This window comes from Rhinatrema bivittatum, chromosome 6 (genome assembly GCF_901001135.1).
Source record: "Rhinatrema bivittatum chromosome 6, aRhiBiv1.1, whole genome shotgun sequence".
In the NCBI taxonomy this organism is placed as follows: Eukaryota; Metazoa; Chordata; class Amphibia; order Gymnophiona; family Rhinatrematidae; genus Rhinatrema; species Rhinatrema bivittatum.
Window position 1 is genome coordinate 106,993,218 of NC_042620.1, and position 22,778 is coordinate 107,015,995.

At 45.1% G+C, this 22,778-nt stretch overlaps 1 protein-coding gene across 8 annotated transcripts in view; it reads left to right on the forward strand.

Moving 5' to 3' along the window:
* Positions 1 to 22,375, forward strand: part of PPIG (peptidylprolyl isomerase G) — a 204,239-nt gene extending 181,864 nt beyond the window's left edge. For all 8 annotated transcript variants that reach the window (XM_029605696.1, XM_029605695.1, XM_029605694.1 and 5 more), the window contains 3 exons: positions 6,388 to 6,475; positions 8,538 to 8,674; positions 20,619 to 22,375. In XM_029605696.1, coding sequence (XP_029461556.1) covers positions 6,388 to 6,475; positions 8,538 to 8,674; positions 20,619 to 21,789 — 1,396 coding nt within the window. In that variant the 3' untranslated portion in view covers positions 21,790 to 22,375. The remainder of the gene's footprint in view (positions 1 to 6,387; positions 6,476 to 8,537; positions 8,675 to 20,618) is intronic.
* Positions 22,376 to 22,778: the final 403 nt, after the last annotated feature.

A 22,778-nucleotide genomic window follows, 5' to 3' on the forward strand; every position in this document is an offset into this window, starting at 1 on the left:
CCACATTGCCGGGAAGGACAACACCACGGCAGACTTCCTCAGCAGAGAAAGCCTAAATCCAGGAGAGTGGCAGCTGTCACCCACAGCCTTCCAGATGATTGTGGATCACTGGGGGATTCCGGACATGGATTTACTGGCGGACAAGTCCAATGCTCAAGTACCCAGATACTTCAGCTGCAAGCGCGACCCGTTCGCACACGGAATCGATGCCCTGGTTCAGCCATGGCCTCCAGGGACTCTGCTATACGCCTTTCCTCCGTGGCCTCTGCTGGGCGCCATCATCCACAAGATTCAGAGGCACCGGGGCCTAGTTCTTCTAGTGGCACCAGACTGGCCAAGAAGACCCTGGTACGCGGACATGAGAAGAGTACTGGCAGGGGAGCCTCTTCCCCTGCCTCCTCTCCGGGGCCTTCTACGTCAAGGTCCCATCCTCCACGAGGATCCGGCTCAATTCTCTCTTACGGTCTGGCCACTGAGAGGGCTAGACTGAAGAAAAGAGGTTACTCGGAGCCCGTGATAGATAACCTCCTCCGAGCTCGCAAGTTTTCCACATCTGGAGAGTATTCGAAGCATGGTGCGACACTCATGGCACCAATCCACATGCGACCACAATCCCTATTGTGTTGGATTTCCTGCAAGATGGACTTCAGAAGGGTCTCTCTCTCAGCTCCATCAAGGTTCAGGTGGCTGCGCTGTCTTGCTACGGCCCCAGGAGGGATGGCAAGACCATCGCCAAGCACCCAGATGTTTCTCGCTTCCTGAAAGGAGTCAAGCATATCCGTCCGCCACTGAAGTGGCCTGTGCCCTTATGGAACCTCAACCTCGTTTTGGATTTCCTCGCGGGATCCACCTTCAGACCCCTTCGGGGCCTGTCTCTCCGTTCTCTAACTTTGAAGATGGTGTTCTTGCTGGCAGTGTGTTCAGCACGCTGCATCTCAGAGCTACAAGCACTGTCCTGCCGTGATCCCTTTCTCAGAATCACACCTGAGGCTATCCATCTTCGCACGGTCCCCTCCTTTCTACCTAAAGTGGTTTCACAGTTTCATCTTAACCAAACCATATCCTTGCCTACCACGGCGGGTTTGAAGAAATCTGAAGAAGGGCGTTTATTACGCCATCTCGACATTGGCAGATTGCTGCCCAGATATCTGGAAGTGACACAAGAAGTACGACAGACGGACCATCTGTTCGTCCTGCACAGCGGAAAGAAACAAGGTGAAGCGGCCTCTCGGCCCACCATCGCCCGCTGGATTAAAGAAGTTATCAGAGCAGCTTACGTAGAGGCTGGGAAATCTCCGCCTCTACAGGTCAAGGCTCATTCTACCAGAGCACAAGCGGCATCCTGGGCGGAATCCAGGATGCTGTCGCCTGCGGAAATATGTAAAGCGGCGACATGGTCCTCCCTCCATACCTTCTCCAGGTTCTACCGTCTGGATGTCCAGGCCAGGGAGGACTCAGCATTTGCGAGGGCGGTACTACATGGTCCTCAGGCAGCCTCCCGCCCAGGCTGGGAGTAAAGCTTTTGTACATCCCATTCGTTCTGAGTCCATCTGGCTACACGCCAGGAAATGTTGAGATTACTTACCTGATAATCTCCTTTTCCTTAGTGTAGACAGATGGACTCCGCATCCCACCCAGCTGCCTGTGTACATGGGTTCCACCGATTCAAGGTAAGCCATGACATTTGTTTACATAAGTGCGTACACTCTACCTGGTGTCAACGCCTTCCGGTTGTGATTGCTGGTGGTCTCCAGCTACTATCAATCGGTCAGGGGAATCATGTTTCACTATTTCACTGAGCGTCAGTACACACATCCATAACAGCTTTTGCAAGGAAGATTACTGAGTTGCTACGCTTCCTGTGGGGGTATATATACCCGTGCTGACGTCAGATCCGTCTCCAACTGCTAGCACGAGCATACTATACCCATTCGTTCTGAGTCTCCATCTGTCTACACTAAGGAAAAGGAGATTATCAGGTAAGTAATCTCAACATTGCTACACATGGAAGGTTCCACATTAAGAGGAGAAGGATCTAGGGTCATCGTAGATAATATTGAAATCCTCTGCTCAGGGTGCAGTGGCAACCAAGAAAGCAAACAGAACGCTAGGAATTATTAGGAAAGGAATAGAGAATAAAACAGAATATCATAATGCCTCTATCACTCCATAGTGCGACCAGATCTTGAATACTGTATGCAATTTTGATCACCATATCTCATAAAAGATATAGCAAAATTAGAAAAGTTATAGAGATGGGTGATGAAAATGATAAAAGGAATGGAACGATTCCCCTATGAGGAAAGGTTTACGAGGTTAGGACTTTTCAGCTTAGAGAAGAGACGGCTGAGGGGATATATGATAAAGGTTATAAAATAATGAGCGGAATGGATTGATGCAAATCTGTTTGCTCTTTCAAAACGTACAAAAACTTGGGAACATGCATTGAAGTTATTAAGTAGTACATTTAAAACAAATAGAAATATTGTTTTACTCATCGCATAATTAAGCTCTGGAGTTCATTGCTAGAGGATGTGGTGAAAGCTGTTAGTGTAGCTGGGTTTAAAAAAAGTTTGGACAAGTTTCTGGAGGAAAAGTCCATAAACTATTATTAAGGTGGACTTGGGAAAATCCACTGCTTATCCCTGGGATAATCAGCATGGAATCTGTTTACCTTTTGGGATCCTTGTGACTTGGCTTGGCCACTGTTGGAGAGAGGATACTGGACTTTGATGGACCTTTGGTCTGGCCCAGTATGGCAAATCTTACGTTCTTATTGAGCTGAACTTACAGTCCAGAAAGATTATACTTTTTTGCTTAAAATCTTTTTGAAGGTATTGGGATTCATCATAAATCTGGAATAGTCCCATACAAATCCCACTCACTGTCTGGAATTTGTAGGAGCCCAGATAGAAAGCAACCAGGAGAAGGCTTTTCTCCCACATCAAAGAATGCACAACCCGCGCACATGGTTTTAAGACAGCCAAGGCTAACAGTGATTTTCTTTATGCAAATATTGATCCGTAGTGCTTGCAACTCCATTAACAGTATATATGAGGCATGCACAGTGGCACCTCAAGTTTCACTGGTCACAATATCTTCATTATCCCCACTTAGGGATAATGTGGACAAGCTATTTGTTATGCTTGTCCACATAGAAAGCAGAGTTGCTTACCTGTAGTAAGTGTTCACCATGGACAGCAGAACAAATCAGCCACACAATCCCACCTGCCTCCCCAATGTTGAAGCTAAACCTTAGAAAGGACTGAAGCAGTTATGGCAGTGGCAGCAGTGCTGGAACTCCTGCTCATGTTCACAAAGACTTTTCAGTCTCTTAAGAGCTGGGAGAGAACCTTTTTCTACATTAGTGCCGACAGAAAATGTTACTCACTTATGTGGCTGATTTGTTTTGTCCATAGAGAACACCTTTTACAGGTAAGCAACTGTTTTTCTATCTGCTTATTTCATAAGGATGAGATTGCTTTTCTCATTTCCCGGGGGTTTTCATCTCTCTTGATGTCAGATTTCAGGATCAAGCTGTCAGAAAACTTTCCCTTACATATGATGTGGTGGAAGGAGTGTTTCTGGCGGAATGGGAATCCTCTGAAGGGGATTCAAACATGTGACGACCATAAACATGCTGTATCTGCAAGCGAATAATTGCTAGAACAGCGCCTAAGACCTATAGAGCTTATAAATATTACATGACAATTGCATGAAGTGTAATTTAATAAAGGATTTTCTATTGTGTTAGTTAATAATTCCCTTCTTCCTATTTTGGATTCATGGTTCTTGAGAATTGTATGTATCTTTGCAGGAACATGAGTTTGCATTCCAGTGAGCAGAACGAATCCCCTGTTAATTTTAGCTGCACACTTCGTGAGAGTGGAGAACATTGAGGCAAATTTTCTCAGCAGATGTATGTTAGCTCCTAGAGAGTAGAATTCAATCAAGAAGCTTTCAGAAGATAGATCAGTGGAGCCTTCCTTACGTGAATCTGATGCCAGTTCGCAAGAACTCCATGTTCTTCAACTGCCGGAAAGAGTGGGGCTACAGTGAGATCGATGCCCTTATTCAGCCATGGCTGAAGTATGAATATCATGTATTTCCTCCCTCGCCTCTGATAGAAAGAACCTTGAGAAGGAAAAAAATCAGTGTTCGCTGATTACCTGCTGACTCTGGATTGGTCAAGAAGGCCATGGTATGCAAATCTGATAAGGCTACAGATTGGTCCTCTCCTTCGTTTTCCTTGGGTCTCAAGACCTGTTGTTCCAAGGACCAATTTCTTATGGAAGATCTGGTTCCATTCTGTCTTACAGCCTGGCTCTTAAAAGGTCGCAATTGCACAAGAAGTTTTTCTCTTCAGTTCTTTCTACCCTTTTGAAGGTAACTTAAGAATTCTTCTTTGGCTTATGTCAAGGTTTGGTGTTTGAGGTCTGCTGCATAGAGTTGTCCATTTCAACCTAACGAGCAGATAGTCCCACCATCTTAACTTTTCTACAGAGATATCTAGATGAGGAGCTAGCCCTTAATTCCCTGAGGATTCAGGTGGGTGCTATTTCCTATTATATGGGTCAAATCCAGAGAATGCCATTTGCCTTCCACCCAGGTGTCTCTCACTTCCTTCATGGAGTTCAGAGTATTCATCCTCCCTTCAGAGCCCTGGTTCCACAAGGGAACCTTAATCTTGTGCTCTCTCTTGTGGGTTCTCCTTTCAAACTATTTTTTTTTCTGGTAGACATTTGTTCTTCCAGATTGCTTTCAGAGTTACAAGATCTGTCTTGCAAGGTCGTTTCCACCTTTCATCTAAATCTAGTTTCTCTTTTGGCTTTCTCCAGGGGGACTATCATGGTAAGGATAGGTTCCTGCAATTTTTAATGTTCAACATATTCTCCTTAGGTATTTGAAAGTCACACTTCCTTTCTGAAAACGATAAGTTGTTTGTCATTTTTGGGGGACCTTGGAAAGATGAGGAGCCTCCAAATCCTGTTTTGTCTAGTTGGATTAAAAAGATATCCACAGACTATCTGCTGAAAGGTCGGCAGGTTCCGCAGGTCCTTTGTGCTTATTTATAAGGGATCAGGCTTCCTCTTAGGCAGAGACTACATCTCTTACACCAGATGAAATATGTAAGATGGCCACTGGCCATCCTTTGTCCAAGCACTCTGGATTGAGTATACAAGCCAAGGTGGATGCAGCCTTAGGGGAGCCCTGGCTTCCTTCCGTCCACATTAATATAGGCTTGATTACTTCCCATGAGTCTGAACTCATATAGCAAGGATGATAAGGAAGGAGAAATTTAGTCTTACCTGTTAATTTCCTTTCCTTGAATCCTGCTACATCAGTCCAGGACTCATCCAGGAAGTCAGTGGCTGTTTCTTTCCTTAGTTAAGTCTTTCAGGACTTGCCAGGGAAAAAGTCTTGAGTTTTGCAGAAGTTTTCCTCACCACTTCGAGTCTGACTGTTTTGAATTTCTTTTTTCTGTCTGTTCCTGTTTATTCCCAGTTGGGTTTTATAGAGTACACTTTATCTTGGAGAATTTTCTCCTATATTGTTTGAGGTTTCTAAAGTTTAATAATAATTTTTGGGTGTATTTATTTATTTTAATTCCATTGCTTTGATATAAGGATACTGGCCTTTGACTGCACTGCACAATCCTATATACTGGTGATGTCATGGAAGCAGGTGTGTTCTCTGTCTCCATCTGCTAGTAGGTGGTGATAACCCATGCGTCTGTACTCAGAGATTCAAGGAAAAGAAATTAAAACGTAAGACTAAATTTCTACATACATTTGGGGTGGGGGATGGTTGGAGAAACCTTTTTTCCCTGGCAAGTCCCGAAAGAATTTTTCAAACCCAGGTTTATAAATTTGATTTATAACTCTTCTTTGAGTGATTCATTCTCATTAATAGAACTGCTGTATATAGACAATGCAGTTGTATTCTAAAGTAGAAATGTGGAGTTTGATAGTGAATGAACAGAAATGTCCAGTAAGATTTTATACCTTTCTCATTATACAGCTGTCATTCTTTATCTTTGCTTTTGTGTAGTTGTCAGCTCATTTTCTGAAAAAGCTGTTGGCAGAGCGACTAAGTCGCACAGCTTGTGAATGGAGATTCATCCATCTCCGGTGCCACCTTACAACTGTCTGATAACTTTACCACTCTCCTGTTACCATGATGGGTTACATTTTAAAACATAAAATGTTTTTATATAATCATTAAAATAAAATTAGCAGGTGCTTTGCTACCTCCCGCTGACAGAGTGCTATATTAGTTCAAAAGAAAGGGAAATGACAATTATATTGCTGTAAACTAAACAGTTGAAATATTTGTAAAAGCTGTTTGTAGTAGTAACTTGATTGTAACTTTGCCCACCGTTTTCAGCATTCTGTCCAACACACCATCATCTATGTATCCGAGGAGGCTTTTAGTAACCAGGTCAGGAAGGAAAATAAAAGGAAGGGGGCCACGGGTGAGTATAAGCTTTTGTAAGGCAGTTTTGACAGCATCTGAAAGCATTCCTTCAACATCCAGAGAGGCTGATTTTCAAAGGGTTAGACTTCTAACATTTGAGGTTAGTCTTCTAAATTGATCCTTTTGAAAATTTACTAGGGCGAGTGGCTAAATTGAGGCTCCTAGTTTCATTAGACCCCTAAATTTAGGAACCTAAAAAGTGGGTGGCTACAGGGGTGGAGTTGGTTGGGAAAAACCATTTAGGTGTTTAGCACTGATTTTCAGCACTTGGCACCTAAATTAGGAGCCTAGATCAAGGTAAATTAACAGGAGTCCTAAATTTAGGTGAATTGTCAGCTGAAAACTTATGCTTTTAAGTTTGGCTGAAAATAGATGTCTAATTTAGGGCCTTAAATTTAGGTGCTTTTTTAGCATTGGTCTCGAGTATTTAGAAAATATAAATGGGGTTCTTTCTGGTAAATTTTGCTAGCATGCAGACATTGGTATTAGGGTAAATGTGCCCTGCCACCCATCCTCTCCCTGGATGATTCTGTTGTGTGTTTTTTCGAGTCATGCATTGACCAAAATTATTTTTGCAATTGGAAAATAGTGGGTAGCACTTTTTTTCTTTTTTTTTTAAGTGCCAAAGCCACCATGTCACAAGAGGATATTTTAGAGAAAAGAAGAAAACCATATTTCTAAAGAAATTAAAAAGTTAATCTTTACAATAGACATTCAGTATATAAGGATAAAACATTCCTGTGTTTCACTCAAACAATAAGACCTTGATTGGGGACCTGTTGTTTGACCAGAGCATTGGCAAATTTGGTTTTTTTCTTATTCATTATTTTACAACAGCATTATGAATAGAGCAAAAACTCTTCTTTTGTAAATAGAAAGTTTGTATTTAACTAATGAGAAGAGAACATGAACTGGTTTTGGAGAATTCAGAATGAAATATTTTAATAGTAAAACTAAACTATTTATTTACTGGTTTTGCTCTTCTGCATTCTCTTATTGTGTAAGTGTAATATTTGTGGTAGATTTTTTTTAATTAATTTTATACAGACTCTTTGTATCCTAGGAAATGTGACAGTGTTGCTTATTTACCCTTCTGACCTATTTTTCTTTCCTAATCCAGCAGTTTCCTCTGCCCATTTGGGCTTCCTGCTTAGTCAGAACCAGGACTGAGAACTGGCACCTTGAGCCTTCATTCACAATCACCCGGGGATTTTTTCCCCTTTATGTCCTCTTCTCACCTTAGTCCAATCATTGCAGCGACAGTCCTTGGCCGGCAGCCTGTGCCAAGGCTCATTCTGGAATCTTGCAGTCATGGACTCTGAATCCATCTGCTTGGTGTTGCCATTGCATGATGACTGACTCCCTCCCCGCAAGAGACTGTTGCCACCGCAGTCCCCTGGCTGACCCATGGAGTGGAAGGGGTGATCCAGGAATTGAACCGAAGTCCCTGCCACTGAGCGACCAGATTGGCCACCTCTTTATTGTCTTAAATTTTCCTCACAGTCCTTTATTTGAAATAAGCATCTTTCTAGATTGTGAAACCTCCAAAGATGCTGTAAAGCATGGGATTTCAAGCCCAGGGAAAGCCCTTCTTCAGATGTTCGCTTCCGTTTTCAGATATATTATTCGAAGAAGGGATCTATATGGTGCTGAATGGCTCATATACTGCAGAACCTTTTGGTCCATTGAAAACTTTCATGACCTATAAAGATTTTCAGTTTTCTTAGGACCAATATGGTTAGTAGAAGTCTTCCCTCTGAAAATAGCAGAAGGGGTGCTCACCACATTCTGAAATCCAGAGAAATGAACTAGAAATAATGCCTATCCCAAAGTGTGCAGATATGCACTTTTCAGACCTTTGAAGGGAATAAATGGAAATGTACGTTATCTTGAACTCTGTTAGAGTACATTTAGTACTGTATTGACAATATACTTGTCTAAACACTGTTTAATTATGTAATATTTCTTTCTGGAAAATATAAACCTGGTGATTAAGCTGTTGCTGCTGGTGATTACTAAGCGTTGATTTTTCCTGTCCTCCTGTGCCTTTCTCCTCTCAGCGCTATCGGACACCCTCAAGGTCCAGGTCAAGAGATCGCTTCAGGCGAAGTGAGACTCCTCCACATTGGAGGCAGGAGATGCAGCGGGCTCAGAGGATGAGAGTTTCCAGTGGGGAACGCTGGATAAAAGGCGACAAGTAAGAAACCATGCACAGATTTGAATTTTAATCTCATTTTAAAACTTGATTTACCATCATGTCCTGGTACACCAGTCCAGCCTTGACAAGTAGTTTCTTTCCCCCTACCAGTGGATGGAGGCAGACAACATTGTTTTCCTATGTGACATCTCAGCCACTACTTAGGAGGTGGTTCTAGCAGCAGGAATTCAGTATTTTCTTCCTCCAGCAGATGGTAGGACTGGAGTATGCAGCAGCTCATCAGATCTCAGGTCAGATCCCTGGACCAGGCCATTGGCTACTGTCAGAAGTGCGAGCTTTTGCTTAGCTCCCAACCTCTGACGGGGTGCCTGGTTGAGCTTGGCCAGGGAGTCTAAAATAAAAAGAAGAGGAGAACAGAAAGGGGATAGCTTTAATATTCTTCTACTGAAATGAGCTTTTGTCTGCCCCTGTGCCTTGGATGAGTGTCCTTTTTAACTCCCCCTATCTGATTTCCTCTTCCTTCCCTGCCTCCCCTCTTCCTTCCCTCCCTGCCTATCTTTTCCACATAAAAAAAAAAGTTTCATCTGAACGTAAAGCAAGCTCTGCTGGAGTAGCTGTACAGGGATACCAGTGGGTGCACCAGTGTTTTGGAGGGAGCGTGGTCAGCTTTGCTGCGATCACGGAGGAGTGGAGTTGGAGTGCTTGCAGCAGCATTTTGTTTGCACTCTCTCTCTCTCCTTCGCAGTAGCATGCAGCAGTATGGCAGGCCAGAGGGACAAGTTGGGCCATGATTACTGATGCTGTGAGGCATGTAGGCTCCTTCGGGCTCCAGGGGAGAAAGGCCCCATGTGCCTGGCTTGCATCCAGATGGGCAAGCATTCGGGTTCCTGCTCGAGTGAGGTTTTAGCGGCTCCTGCCTCTCCTGCTAGCATGATTGTGTCACTGACTCTGGAAAGCCCTGTCATGTGGTCAGCTGCATGGGCTCCAGAGGCTGTGGCCATTTTGAGTGGGACCGCATGTTCAGGCTTAGACAGCCCTGAAGTTGCAGGACCTGAAGGAGAATTTGAATTTCTCCTGGTTTTGGTGCTGGCTGTTGCTACAGTGGGAGCTGCGCAGGAAATTTCAGCCCTGGGCCCCAAAGAGAAATTATCCCTGGAATTTTTCCACTTTCTTCACCAGGCCTTCTGTGCATTTTTCAAGCCTGGTTTGCTGCCATGTGGGGGTTATGATTAAAGCCCTGAGTGAGATTCTTGGCAGTCCCCTATCCCAGGATTCACGTCAAGAGGGCACATCCTGCTGTTGAGACGCCCAGGCCTCCTTGGGTGGGACCCGGGGAATCTGGAGGGGCCCAGGGATGATGATAACTCGGCACCTCTGAAGGAGGGGGAGCTCCTTCCTCTTCCTGAGGTTGATTCGTCAATCCCTCTTTTTCACAAGGACAAAATAGGTTATTTGAGCAAGTTATTGCTTTTCGCCATCTGGCAGAGTTGAAGCCTTAGGAGACTCTGGTGTGGGATTCTATAATTAAGAGAAAGTGGAAGACTACTACTGCCTTCCCGCTCCATCTGGAGGTCGAGGAAATGATGTTAGCAGAGTGAGGGGTCCCCGGAGTCAGGGTTTTGGGGTTTTAATCTCCTGCAGCGGTTGTATCCTCTTCCACCTGTGCAGAAATTTTTTTAGGTTCTGGTGGTGGATGCTCTAGTTACAGCAGTCACCAGGCATACCACCATTCCTGTGGAGGGGACACATCCCTGAAGGATTCACAGGACAGGAAGATGGAGCTGCCCTTGCAAAATTTATTTTGTCAGCGACTGAAGTCCAGATTTGTATTTGCTTGGCTATGGTGGTCCAGGCTCCTCTTCGTTGGATAGAGCAGCTGCCAGAGAGCGAGGAGGTGACCAAGATGGAGTCCACGGTAGCCTTTTTGGCGGACGTTTTGTATGATTTGTTAGAATTTTCCCTGGTTGGCGGTCCTTTTGGTCACGGTGTGTCGGCTGCTGTGGCTTTGTAATTGGGCAGCTCCTGTTTGGAGAGGATTTGGACCAGCTAATGAAGAAACTCGGAGACCCAATGCCCCAGTGTTTTCTAGAGGACAAAGGCCACTCCTTTAATACAGCAGGTTTTTTTTTTTGTTTTTTGTTTTTTTAACCATCTCCATGGGTTATTCTGGCCTGAAAGGCCAGGGTCAGTCGTTTTGTGGAGCTAAAAGGCAAAGGGCTGATGCCAGTTTAGCCACAGGAGCCAACAGAGCCACTTCCTGAGGGTCCGTGGGTTCACTCTCTTCTGGTTCCCATAGGGGGATGCCTGTGGCAATTTTACAAGGCGTAGACTCAGGTAACACCCACTGATTGGACATTGGAGATTGCTTGTTCAGGTTATATGTTAGACCTTCATTGTCCTTTTTAGGATGTTTTTATGGTGTCACCTTGCTCCATACCAGCCAAGCAACAAGCTGTCCAAAAACCTTTATTAAAGCGGGAGATTTTGCAGGCATTGGTACCGGTTCCTCTCTTAGAGTGGGGTCAGAGCTTTTATTCTATTTATTTCATGGTGCCCAAGGAGGCGAGTTCTTGCCCCATTTTGGACTTCAAGAGTATGAATTGCTGTGTGTGGGTTCCACAGTTTCACCTGGAGATTCTGCATTCTGTCCTCACTATGGTTCGTCATGGAGAGTTTCTCTGCTAATTGGACATGACAAAGGCCAACTTCATATTCCTATTTGTTTGTAATCTATTTTTATTGGCAGAACTCAGAAAATAAACACGATAATACAAAAACACAACTATCAGATTCAATACATGATATCATGAGTATGAACATATAACATAGTAATGTGAATGATAAGCTAACACAAATGGTATTCTACCAAACATTTATAACCCCTAACAACGTGATCCACTACCCCTCCCTCCCCCACCCCCCCAACAACCTGGTATTTGTTGGTATCTGTAAGCAGTAATAACAGATAATAATGAATGGAATAATCAGACGTGCATATGGAAGTAATAATCTCATTTAGAATAGTACAGAAGCATATGAGACATTCAAGGCGATATAGGCATAAATATGAATAAATACCTGGGAGAACATATGGGGCAAAGGGATACTGAACTTCTGTTACGCCTATACTTAAAGCTAACAGATACTGAAACATATTACACCAAAGAAATAGACTGCACCCAGAGCATGTGAACTACAGGCATCGAGGCTAATCCTAACAAAGAGAACAAGTGCCACATAGAGCATGCAGAAATCTGCTGGGTCACCGTTAAAGAAAGTGGGTTACACATTAGAGGCTGAAGCTTGCTTATCAAGCCATTGCTGGTATGGTTCCCAAGACCTATAAAAGGCAGGCAAGCGATTATGATGGGTTGCGGTAAGCCTGCTCAATTGATAATAAGAGTGTAGGCGTTGGAGTATTCCGGCCATCGAGGGAGCCAGAGCCTGTTTCCAATGTAGAGCTATTTCCTCCCTAGTCGCAAGAAATACCTGCAACATGAATTTGTATGTGTCCTTATTGCAATCTGGCATGGGAAGACCCAACAAAGTATGCCAGGGTTCAGGCTCTACGGGCGTACGTAAGATGAGAGATAACCATGCGAACACTTCCTGCCAGGTCACGGCGACCTTTGGGCAGGTCCACCAAACATGATAGTAAGTTCCAACCACCCCACAGCCCCTCCAGCACTGATCCGTGATGGTTGGAATAAATCTGTGTAACCGTTCAGGGGAATAATGCCATCTGTATAACAGTTTATAGCAGTTTTCCTGCAGGCCCGCAGAAAAAGAGCATTTGTGAGCCATAATATATATCATGTCCCAATCCTCATCTTCAAGAACCCTGTGGAAATCTGATTCCCAATGAGAGCGAAACGTTGGGAGTCCACATCGCTTTCCATTAATAAGAGCATAAATTTTGGAAATGATGCCCCGAATAGACGAGGCATGGGAACAGAAAGTTTCAAACAGTGTGCCCGTGCCCCGTAGGGTACCCCTTCGCATGCCCTTATGAATAAAATAGTGGAGCTTAGCGTAAAAAAGAAAGTCTGGTTTAGTACTGGGATGTTGCGCGCCCAGCTGGTCCCTGGTGAGGAGGTTCCCCTGCTGTATAACATGAGCCAGTTTGTAAATACCAGCCCCCGTCCACCGTGCAATCAGGCCAGCGGACTCAGCACCAGGCCCCATAATACTTGTAAACAAGTGAGACATTAAAGAGAAGGGCTCATTCCCCACCATTGCCGGCCTCCATTGCTTCCAGACCCTCATTGTGGTAGCTAAAGCAAAGGGCATCATTACTACTGAAGACCAAGTGGAGCAGGGTTGCCAAGGCAGCGCTGAAATTGGCATGGTACCCAATAGAGCTTGTTCGAGCTTCACCCACTGAGGAGGATCATGTGTACTATGAAGAGTCACCAATGCACGCAGCTGCGCAGCACAGTAGTACCAGGAGAGATTTGGCATTTGCATCCCCCCTCTGGACCTAGGTTGATATAACAGAGCTCGAGATACCCTGGGGGGCCGTTTCCGCCAGACAAACTTACACATAATTTGCTGCCATTGTTTGAGCTCTTTAGTTGAAATGTGTATGGGGATAGTGGTGAAAAAATAAAGGAAGCGAGGTAATACGTTCATTTTTAAAATGGCCATCCGACCGAGCCAAGAATGAGTATTCTTCTCCCACCTGTCCAGGTCACTCGTGATGGAGGTAGTAAGGGGACCATAATTTAGGTCATACAAATGTTTCGTGTGAGACCCCAGGCGAACCCCCAAGTATTTGATAGATGTAGTGGCCCACTTGAAAGGAAATAAGCGTCTTAACACGCCAACCTCCTCAGGCGATAATGTTAAATTCAAAATTTCGGACTTCTCGTAGTTGACTTTCATGCCAGAAACTGCCATAAACTTGCCCAATTCCTCCATAACACCCGGAAGTGAGGAGTCAGGGTCGGTGAGAGTAAGCAGGACATCGTCAGCAAATAAAGAAATTTTAAACTGCATATTACCTCGGGAGATGCCTGCAATATTTGTGGCCGCCCTGATGCGCAAGGCAAAAGGCTCCAAAAACAGGGCAAATAATAATGGTGACAGCGGGCAACCTTGTCTTGTCCCCCTCTGTATGGCAAAGGGCACCCCATATCCCCCATTCGCCTTCACTCGGGCAAGTGGTTTCTCGTATAGCTTCCGCAACCACTTAAGGTAAGCCTCCCCAAAGCCCATAGCACCCAACACTCGGAATAAAAACTCCCAGTGTACGAGATCGAAGGCTTTCTCCGCGTCTAGGGCGACCAGAACCGCTGGAGTGTTGTCCCTATGTACTAGATCTATGATGTCAATAATTCTCCGCACGTTGTCCGCTGCCATTCTGCCCGGAACGAATCCCACCTGGTCACTATGAATGATCCCTGGTAATATCCCATTAAGTCTGGCAGCGAGGATCCTAGCCAAGATTTTCAAGTCAATATTGATTAAGGATATTGGGCGATAGGAGCTACATCGAGTAGGATCACGACCTGGTTTCGCCAGCACTGTGATGCCTGCTGTATTAGCATCTGGGGTAAAAGAGGCCCCCCCTTCCAAGGAGTTAAAAGCCACAGTCAAAGGTCCCGCCAATTGTGCCGCGTATTTGCGGTAGTAAGTCCCGGTATAGCCGTCGAGGCCTGGAGCCTTACCGGGTTTAAGTTTTTTAATAGCAGAAAGGACCTCATCTATCTCAATAGGTTTATCTAAGAAATCCCTCTGGCTAGAAAGAAGCCCCGGCAGCCTAACCGATTGCAGGTACTCATCTATGGCTCCCGCCGTGATGGACCCATCCATGGCATACAGCTTAGAATAAAAGGCAGTAAAGGAGGCACGAATGCCATTAGATGCTGTAACCATATCCCCCTTCTCATCATGAATTTTGGCAACCACCGTTTTGGCCTGAGCGACCCGTAACTGCCTAGCCAAATACCGGCCCGCCTTGTTCCCGCCTTCGAAGAACTGCTGCCTCGCAAGCATAAGTTGGTGACTAATAGCCGAATCCTCTAAAGCCCGAATCTTGTCCTTAACCCGCAGTATCTTCTGATACGTCAGTTCTGATTTAGTATAACTATGTGATTGGGTCAAAAGGGCTAACTCCGTTAGCCATGCAACCCGCTGCTTCTCCCGCTCCCGGTTGCAGTGGGCCGCCCTAGCAATAAACGTGCCCCGTATCACCACCTTAGAGCACTCCCAGACCGTTAGGGGGGACACGTCTCCAGTCTGATTCTCCTGAAAATATGTCTGTAACTGCTTCTCCACTTGACTAGCAAATTGTGGATCCCTCAAAAGGCTATCATTAAGTCACCAGTGACGATATCCCCTGTCCTGAGCGCCAAGGGAGCATGTCAGCCAAATCAATGCATGATCGGACCATGTGATGCTGTCAATATCTACTTTCTGAACAGTTTGCTGAAATGTAGAGGACAGGAAAAAACAGTCAATCCTGGTGTAAGTATCGTGCGGGCGTGAATAATAAGTATAGGAGCGGGAGTGCGGATGCCTCACCCGCCAAATATCCACCAATCCCCAGTCCGCCAGGAAGGTATGCTACTGGCGCCTAACTGGGCCTGCGGAGATCTTCCCTGAACTAGAATCTACCATGGGGTCCTGCACGAAATTGAAGTCCCCGCCCAGAATCAAGTCACCCTCTGCATGAATCCGCAGGAGGTCATTCAACACATGCACAAAGGAGGACTGCTGGGAGTTCGGGAAATAAACATTGAGCAACGTGAGTGTCTGTTTACCCAGTCTAAGTTTCACCAACACATATCTCCCTAAGGGATCACACACGTGGGAAATCACTTCATGCACTAAGGCCGAAGAAATAAGAATACCCACCCCAGCATACTTGTGAGCCTTAGAACTGGCAGCCCAGACTGAGGAGGAATAGTTGGGGAAAATCAAAAGCCTTTCATGATGTTTGCGGACGTGTGTTTCCTGAAGGAAAACTATTGCAGGCTGTTGCCTCTGTAGTTCCCTCTTGAGGATCTGTCTCTTCCTAGGTGTATTTAACCCTTTAACGTTTAAGGAAATAAGTTTAGCCGCCATTAAGTGTCATGGAGTGCCCAATAGGGCCGCTCAATACCCCCGAGAATCCTTGCAAAATTCCCCAGTATGCACCCAACCATCCCTGGCCCCCATCGCCTCCCTTACTCGCATCCTCCTTCCTACCGTGCAAGTACTTCCCATGCTGGCAAAAAAATGTACATCTGAAAAAAATATGCCCCAAATAACCAGGCCTTGCCCCCTTCATTCCTACAGTATCCCTAGCGCTCTGTATGGGATACTCCTCTCCTAGGAGACCGTTACAGCCTCCGCAAAGCAGATACATTCCCCCGAGAAGCTCCCCCTCCTCCCCCCCCGATCCCGTAGCAATACTGTAACCTGAATAGTAAAAAAAAAACTTTGAACCCACGCTGCAAGCTCTGCTGCAGAAACAAATGCTAGCCCCCACTCCCTCCCTGTAAGGCATATTACCCGCTATACAGCAGTCGCTTCAACCGGACATACAATCAACTCGGTAAACCATTGATAACCTCAATGTATGCAATAAAAGTTGTAAATTGCCGCTGAAAAGGCCACTGAATTGGATTAGCGCCTCACCCCAAGTCCTGCGCCGGGGAGCGGCGAGTTTCTGACTGCCTCCTTAGACGTCTGCCTCCTTTTCCCGCTCGTTGCCATCTAGGTGCAGTATCGAGTGGCTGCTCAGCAGGTGCCATTTTAGAATGCTGAAAGGAGATCGGGATGTTCGCCTTTCCGAAGGCCTCCGCTGCTTCCTCCAAATTGGTAATACGATAATTAATCCCCTGGGCCTGAAAAGATAAGCCGAATGGGTAAGTCCATTTATAACGGATATCCCTCCCGCGTAGCGTCGCTGTTACTTCCTTGAGATCAAACCGCTTCTTCAGTGTAAGAGCCGATAAGTCTTGAAAGATAGCAAGTTTTAAATTTTTCCAGGTAATCTCGGTCAGCCGGCGCGCCTCGGCATACACCCTTTCCTTCATTGGGTAACTGGTGAAGCATATCACAATGTCGCGCGGTCTTTGGTCGCGCCGTGGACCCAGTGCTCTATGCGCCCGCTCGAAGCTAATCCCCGGCACAGGAGTGGCAGATGCAGGATCCTGGTCTGGGCTCCGTGATAGCAGATGTAAGCAAATCTGTGTAGCGACCTCCGAGGCATCGTTGAATTCAGGGGTGTCCGGTACCCCTCTAATGCGCAAGTTGTTTCGACGACCCCGATTCTCGAGATCTTCAACTTTAGCTTGCAGCATTTGGAGTTCTGTGGTAGTCGTAGTCTGCCGAGTAGTAATGTGGTTAATCGCATCCCCATGTCGGTCAAGACGGCCTTCGTTCTCGTCCACGCGCGTTCCCAGTGCCACGAGGTCTCCTCGGAGATCAGCCATGGTTGCCATGAGCTCAGACTTATGCTGCTTTAAATCAGCCAGGAGCTCGATAAACCACTGCCAAGCTTCGTCTCTAGTAAGCAGTGCCGAGAGAAGCTGGCTGTCAGAAGACTCCAAAGCCACTGCCGATGTTTCACTAGCCGAGGCCTCCTCCGTAGGGGGATGCGAGGAATCGTCGCCATCTTGTCCCGGCTCAGGGGGAACCTTCCCATAGGAAAACTGTTTCAAATCTGTGGTTTTCCGCTTCGTGGCCATTGTACAAGCCGCCGAATCAAGTCCTAGCGTCCTTGCTGGGAACCTGTGTGTGAGAAGCGAGGCTAAAGAAGCAATTTAATGGGTTATAAGGATCGGGGGGTCGGAGCTCACTCGTTATGCGACCGCTTGCATCAGCTGCCAACAGCGCCCCCCTTCATATTCCTATTTGGAATCAGGATCAGAGAAACCTGTGTTTTTGCATGCTACAGGAACATTTTCAGATCCGAGCATTGCCTTTCGGCCTAGCAACTGCACCACGTGTGTTCAGCAAGGTAATTGTCATGGTAGCGGCGGCTCTGCAGCATGAGGGAATTACGGTGCACCCAAATCTCGAAGAATGGTTCATCCAGGCTCTCTCTCATGAAGAGACGATGCGCATGACTCATTGAATGGTTCGGTTTTTAAAAAGCTTAGGCTGGGTGTTCGTTTGCCAAAAATATTCTTCAATCCACACGTTTCCTGGACTACTTGGGAGCACAGTTTGATACTCAGGTGGGACAATTGTTTCTCACGAATGAACTGGTCCGCAAGATACTTCATCATGTCCGAAGTTTCCTGGATATGCCGGCTCCCTCAGCATAGGACTACCAACATGTGCTCAGATTGGTGGTGACCCTGGACTTAGTCCCTTGGGCAAGGGCCCACATGTATCCTCTTCAGGTGTTGCTTCTGTCTAGATGGTCTCTAGTGTCCCAGGACTATGGAGTGCTGAGTCAACTGATGCAAGACTCGCAATGCTGGTGGATGATTCCTTTACATCTGTTGAAGAGAGTTAGCTTAACCACGCCATCTTGGATTTTGGTGATGATGGGTGGGGGGCTCATTGTTTGGATCAAGTGGCTCAGGGGAGTTGACAGAAGCCTCATGATCCATCACTGGCTAGAGACCAGTGTTGTTCGACTGGCTCTTCTCCACTTCCTCCTGATTCGGTAGAGGGCTGTTCAGGTCCTCTCAGACAACACCTCAGCAGTAGCATATGCAAATTGGCAGGGGGAAACCTGGAGGTGGGGAGTGTCAGTAGAAACATTGCTCCTGTTTCTTTGGGCAGATAGGAACCTACAGTTGCTCTTGGCAGCATACATCGCCAGACAGGAAAATATTCAAGCTTACTTTCTCAGTCAAATCTGTTGGATCCTAGAGAATGGGAGCTAAACTTGAAAATCTTCTGCCGGATATGTCACAGGTGAGCTGTCCACAGGTGGATCTGATGGCAACCCTCAGAATGCAAAGGTAGGACTAGTTCTTCAGCCAGCGGCAGGACCAGGGGTCTATGGGCATAGACACCCTAGTGTAGCTTTGGCCAGAGGGAGTGCTCCTGTACGTATTTCCCCCATGGGCTCTCATAGGCAGGCTATTACGGCGGTTAAAGCTAGAGAGCAGTTAAGTTGTGCTGATTGCACCAAACTGGCCTCACAGGCCCTGGTATGTGGACCTCATTCTGTTGCAAGTCAACCAACCTTTTTGCCTCTCAAATGTATGGGGAATTCTGACTTAGGGGCCCATGGTCATGGACGACCCAGCTCCAGGCTGTGTTACAGCCTGGCTCTTGAGCGGAGAAGACTCCGCAAGAAAGGGTATTCTTCGGTGATTTCTATGCTATTAAAATCTTGAAAATGTTCCATTTTTTGGCCTATATTCGTATGTAGCAGCTGCTTGAGCAGTTCTGTGGGTCCAGGACTGAGTGTTCCTGGAAGGCGGGTATGTCCTGTATTTTGGCTTTTCTTCAGGACAAGGCTAGACAAGGAGCTTGCCTTGAGTTCCTTGAAGGTACAGGTGGCAGCCATCTCATGCTACTGGAGCTCGTTGGGTAGTGTTACCCTAGCAGCTTAACCAGATATGTCCCACCCCTCAAGAAAACCCCCCTTTTCAGCCTGACATTCCCCCATGGGATCTTAGGGCTTTCTGCACCAAATTAACGGGCGCTCTCTTTGAGCCGCTAACATTCTTCACTGAAGAATCTATCCCTAAAAACATCATTCCTAGTGGCGATTTGTTCTGCATGGGTAGTCTCAGAGCTGCAAACCTTGTCTTGCCAGGATCCATTTCTGGTAATCTCATTGGACGTGGTTACCTTTTGTCCAGTGTCATCCTTTCTTCCTAAGGTGAATTCCATATTTCATATCAATTGAGCTATTTCCCTCCCAGCTTATGCACAGGAGGAGTGTGGGCCAGAGTATCAGGCTCTTAGTTGTCTGGATGTGCAGAGAATTATTCTGTGGTTATAACCCTAGCAATCTTGGTATGACTGCATCAGACTTCCAAGACTGCATTGGAGTAATCTGTACACAACGGCCATGACATTAATGAGCAACCTGATATCAGTGAGCATAGGGTGGCTGGATGTTGCAGACAACAGTCTCGTTAGTTTTGTAGTTGTTTGGATTATTACAAAGCTTGATGATAAGAAATTGGAAAAGGCCCGAGTGTTGCATTAAGTATGGTACTTGTAAGAATCAATGGAGGAGGATGTCAATGCCAGAAACGGCCTACCAGCAGACGTGGATGAAGCCAGCATTGTAACAGAATTTGAACGTGATTGGGATATATAGAGAGGGCATGGTAGGAACAGGGATGAGTGGTTTGGTTAAAGACAGGGTAAACTGCTGTTCATTGGGAATTTATTTTGCTCATCTACTCAAGTGCTAGAGAACCAGAGAGGAAAATGCACGGGCAGACTGGATGAGCCAATTAGTCTTTATCTGTCACCTTTTTCTGTGTTCCTTTGTTATTATATCTCTATAAGTAATATAAAATAGAATATATTTTGGCCTTTTCCCCTCTTTCTTTCCCCTAGCAGTCTCTGCTGCTTCTCCTTCCCTAGATAGCATGCTTGAGCAAATTAGGAGACCTTCACCTGCCAGGGAGCTGGAAGGGCAGTGCTTTTGAATAGCAGCAGGCATTTTCTATCACTTCCTCTCCAACCACACCACCACAGCATGCCTCGGCCCAACCAACCCCGACAAACAGGAACCCGAACTTTGAATCCCTGAGCCACAGTGCTAACCCAAAAAGATATTTTAAGGTAAAAAGAGAGATCTTTCTTATTGCATCTATTGGAAGTCTATAGATCACAATATCATATTAAGATATAGTTTCCATCTTCCATCATGTCGCAAACATCTTTCTGTGAGTCAGTGTGTTGGAATGCTTTGAATATGCAACACTCTTTAGGAATATAAAATGTGTAGGCTATAGATATGCCAGTATATGTCAAAGAAGGCATAAGCTTCTAAAAGTTAAACTTTTAAAGCAGAGCACTTGAAGGTGGTGTTAAAAGCACTGTTGTTCCTTCATTTATTTTCTAGGGGTGAAGTAAATGAGAATAAGAAAGACAATCAACAAAGCCCAGGAAGAGATAAAGAAAAGAAAGCATCAGATCACAGGCAAACATCTGAAAGCCCAAACAGAAGGGGAGAAAAGGAGAAAGAAAGAGAGAGAGAAAAGAAATCAAAAGATCACATATCCATCAGTAAAGACAGAGAAACCAGAAGGGATGCAGAAAAGGAAGATCGCCATAAGAGCAAAGGGAAGAAAAGGGCAAAATCAAAAAGCCCTAGCGAAAGCAAGGAAAATTCCAAAAGTAAAGATCGAGAGTCCAAGCACAACAGGCATGAAGAGAAGAAGGTTTCTTCAAGAAACAAAGACAGGGAGCATGAACGAAACAGAGAGAAAGAAAAGCACTCTGATACCCGAGGAAGAGAGAAAGAAAGGAGCAGAAGCAAAGAGAGGTCCAAACAAGCAGGATCAAAAAGTAATGAAAGGGAAAAAAGTAAAAGCAAAGAAAGGGAGAAGCGGGCCAGGTCAAAGAGCCGGGAGCATGAGTCCACGAAAGGAAAACACAGCACCAACAATAAGACAAAGGAGCAGAGCAAAAGCAGAGAGAGAGGTAAAGGAGCCAAATCGAGGAGCAAAGAACGCACCCCCAGCAGAAGTAAGGAACATCCCAAAAATAAAGAAAAGGAAACAAAGAGAAAAGAAAGATCAAGAAGCAGGGACCGTAAGGGAACACCAGAAAAGCACAAAAGTAAAGAAAATAAAGAAAATAAAGGAAGCGGAGACTCCAAGAGCTTGGAGAAAGAAGAGTCTCAAAACAGGAGCAAGGAAAAGAATCGGAATAAAGAAGAAAAGAGTTCACATAGAAAGGATAATGATGTTGACAGTCATAAGAGAAGGCGTTCCAGAAGCCCTAAAAGTAGTAGTCCAGAAACCAGCAGAGAGAAAAAAACTAGCAGAGATGAGGATAGGAGTGTAGAAGCCAAGAAAAGACGAAGTAGTAAGGACAGAGAAGCAAAAAAATCCTCGTCACACAGACATAAAGAGAGAGAAAAAACAAGGCAGCCATCACAAGACAAAGAAAGTAACCAAGACAAAGAAAGTAACCAAAAATCAAAGAGCCAGGAGAGGGACCACAGCAACACTAAGGACAAAAAATCTAATCACAAGTCAAATCCTGCCAGTGAAGATGGAAGTGGATGAAGAGATTTTATAGACTTCTATTGCTTCCACTTTCTCACTCTTTCTCTGTGTATGTAAGGGTTTTCCAGAGATAAAAAGGATCATTCTTTTTTTTATGTGGACTTCAGTTTGAACTTTTGATAATGAACTATCTGGACATTTGTATTGCTAAAGTTTTAATAAACTTGAAATAAGAACGGAATTTGCTGTGTAATGCTGTGTGTTAAGGATGTTGTAACATCCAGCATTTAGCTGAAGCTGCGCTGTACTTTCCTGACTTGTTTTGCCTATTGCAAGCAATACTTGAAGGTAAGTTATTGTGAAAAGGCCACAATATTATTTTTATCCTTCTGTGTTTGAATAACCTTTCCACATTGAAGATTTATATTCCCTGCCTCCATTATTGCAACATGCCTGATGTGCTGTGAAGAAATTTGAAATGTAAGAAAGATAAAAACTTTAAAATGTCTCCAAATTAGCCTGCAGAAAGGGCCAGGCAACCCTGTTCATGCACTATTTTCTTGTTTCATGGTGGCACTGGTCAGAGTTGGCTATGCAGCAAAAGGGCAAATTCCTTTGGAATAATGCATTAAAACCCTAAACTAAACTTTGTGGTGTAACTAAAATTCAGGTGAAATCTGTCTCATTTGCTTTTCTTTTTCTTCAGTTTAGTGTTCATTTTGTGATTAACTCATTTTACTGAGCCACATGTCTTCAGTACCCATACTGGAAAGAGCTTGCTTAGTACTAGTTAGGTCATATTTGCTTTCATTCAGTATAAATACTTCAGATTTGCTTCCCTGGGTATCATTCACGTCTTTGCAACTATTTGGTCTTCTAAAGCATCTTATTTTCTGCAGGCAGGATAGAACAGGCTTTTGCTAAAGCTAACAATAATTCTACATGGGCAGAGAGAGGAGCATTATAGTTCATTATCCACCTTTTCCACATGGACACGGTAGCCCAGGAGGGGACTGTTCTAAATGAAATTACTTCCAAAAACCAGAATC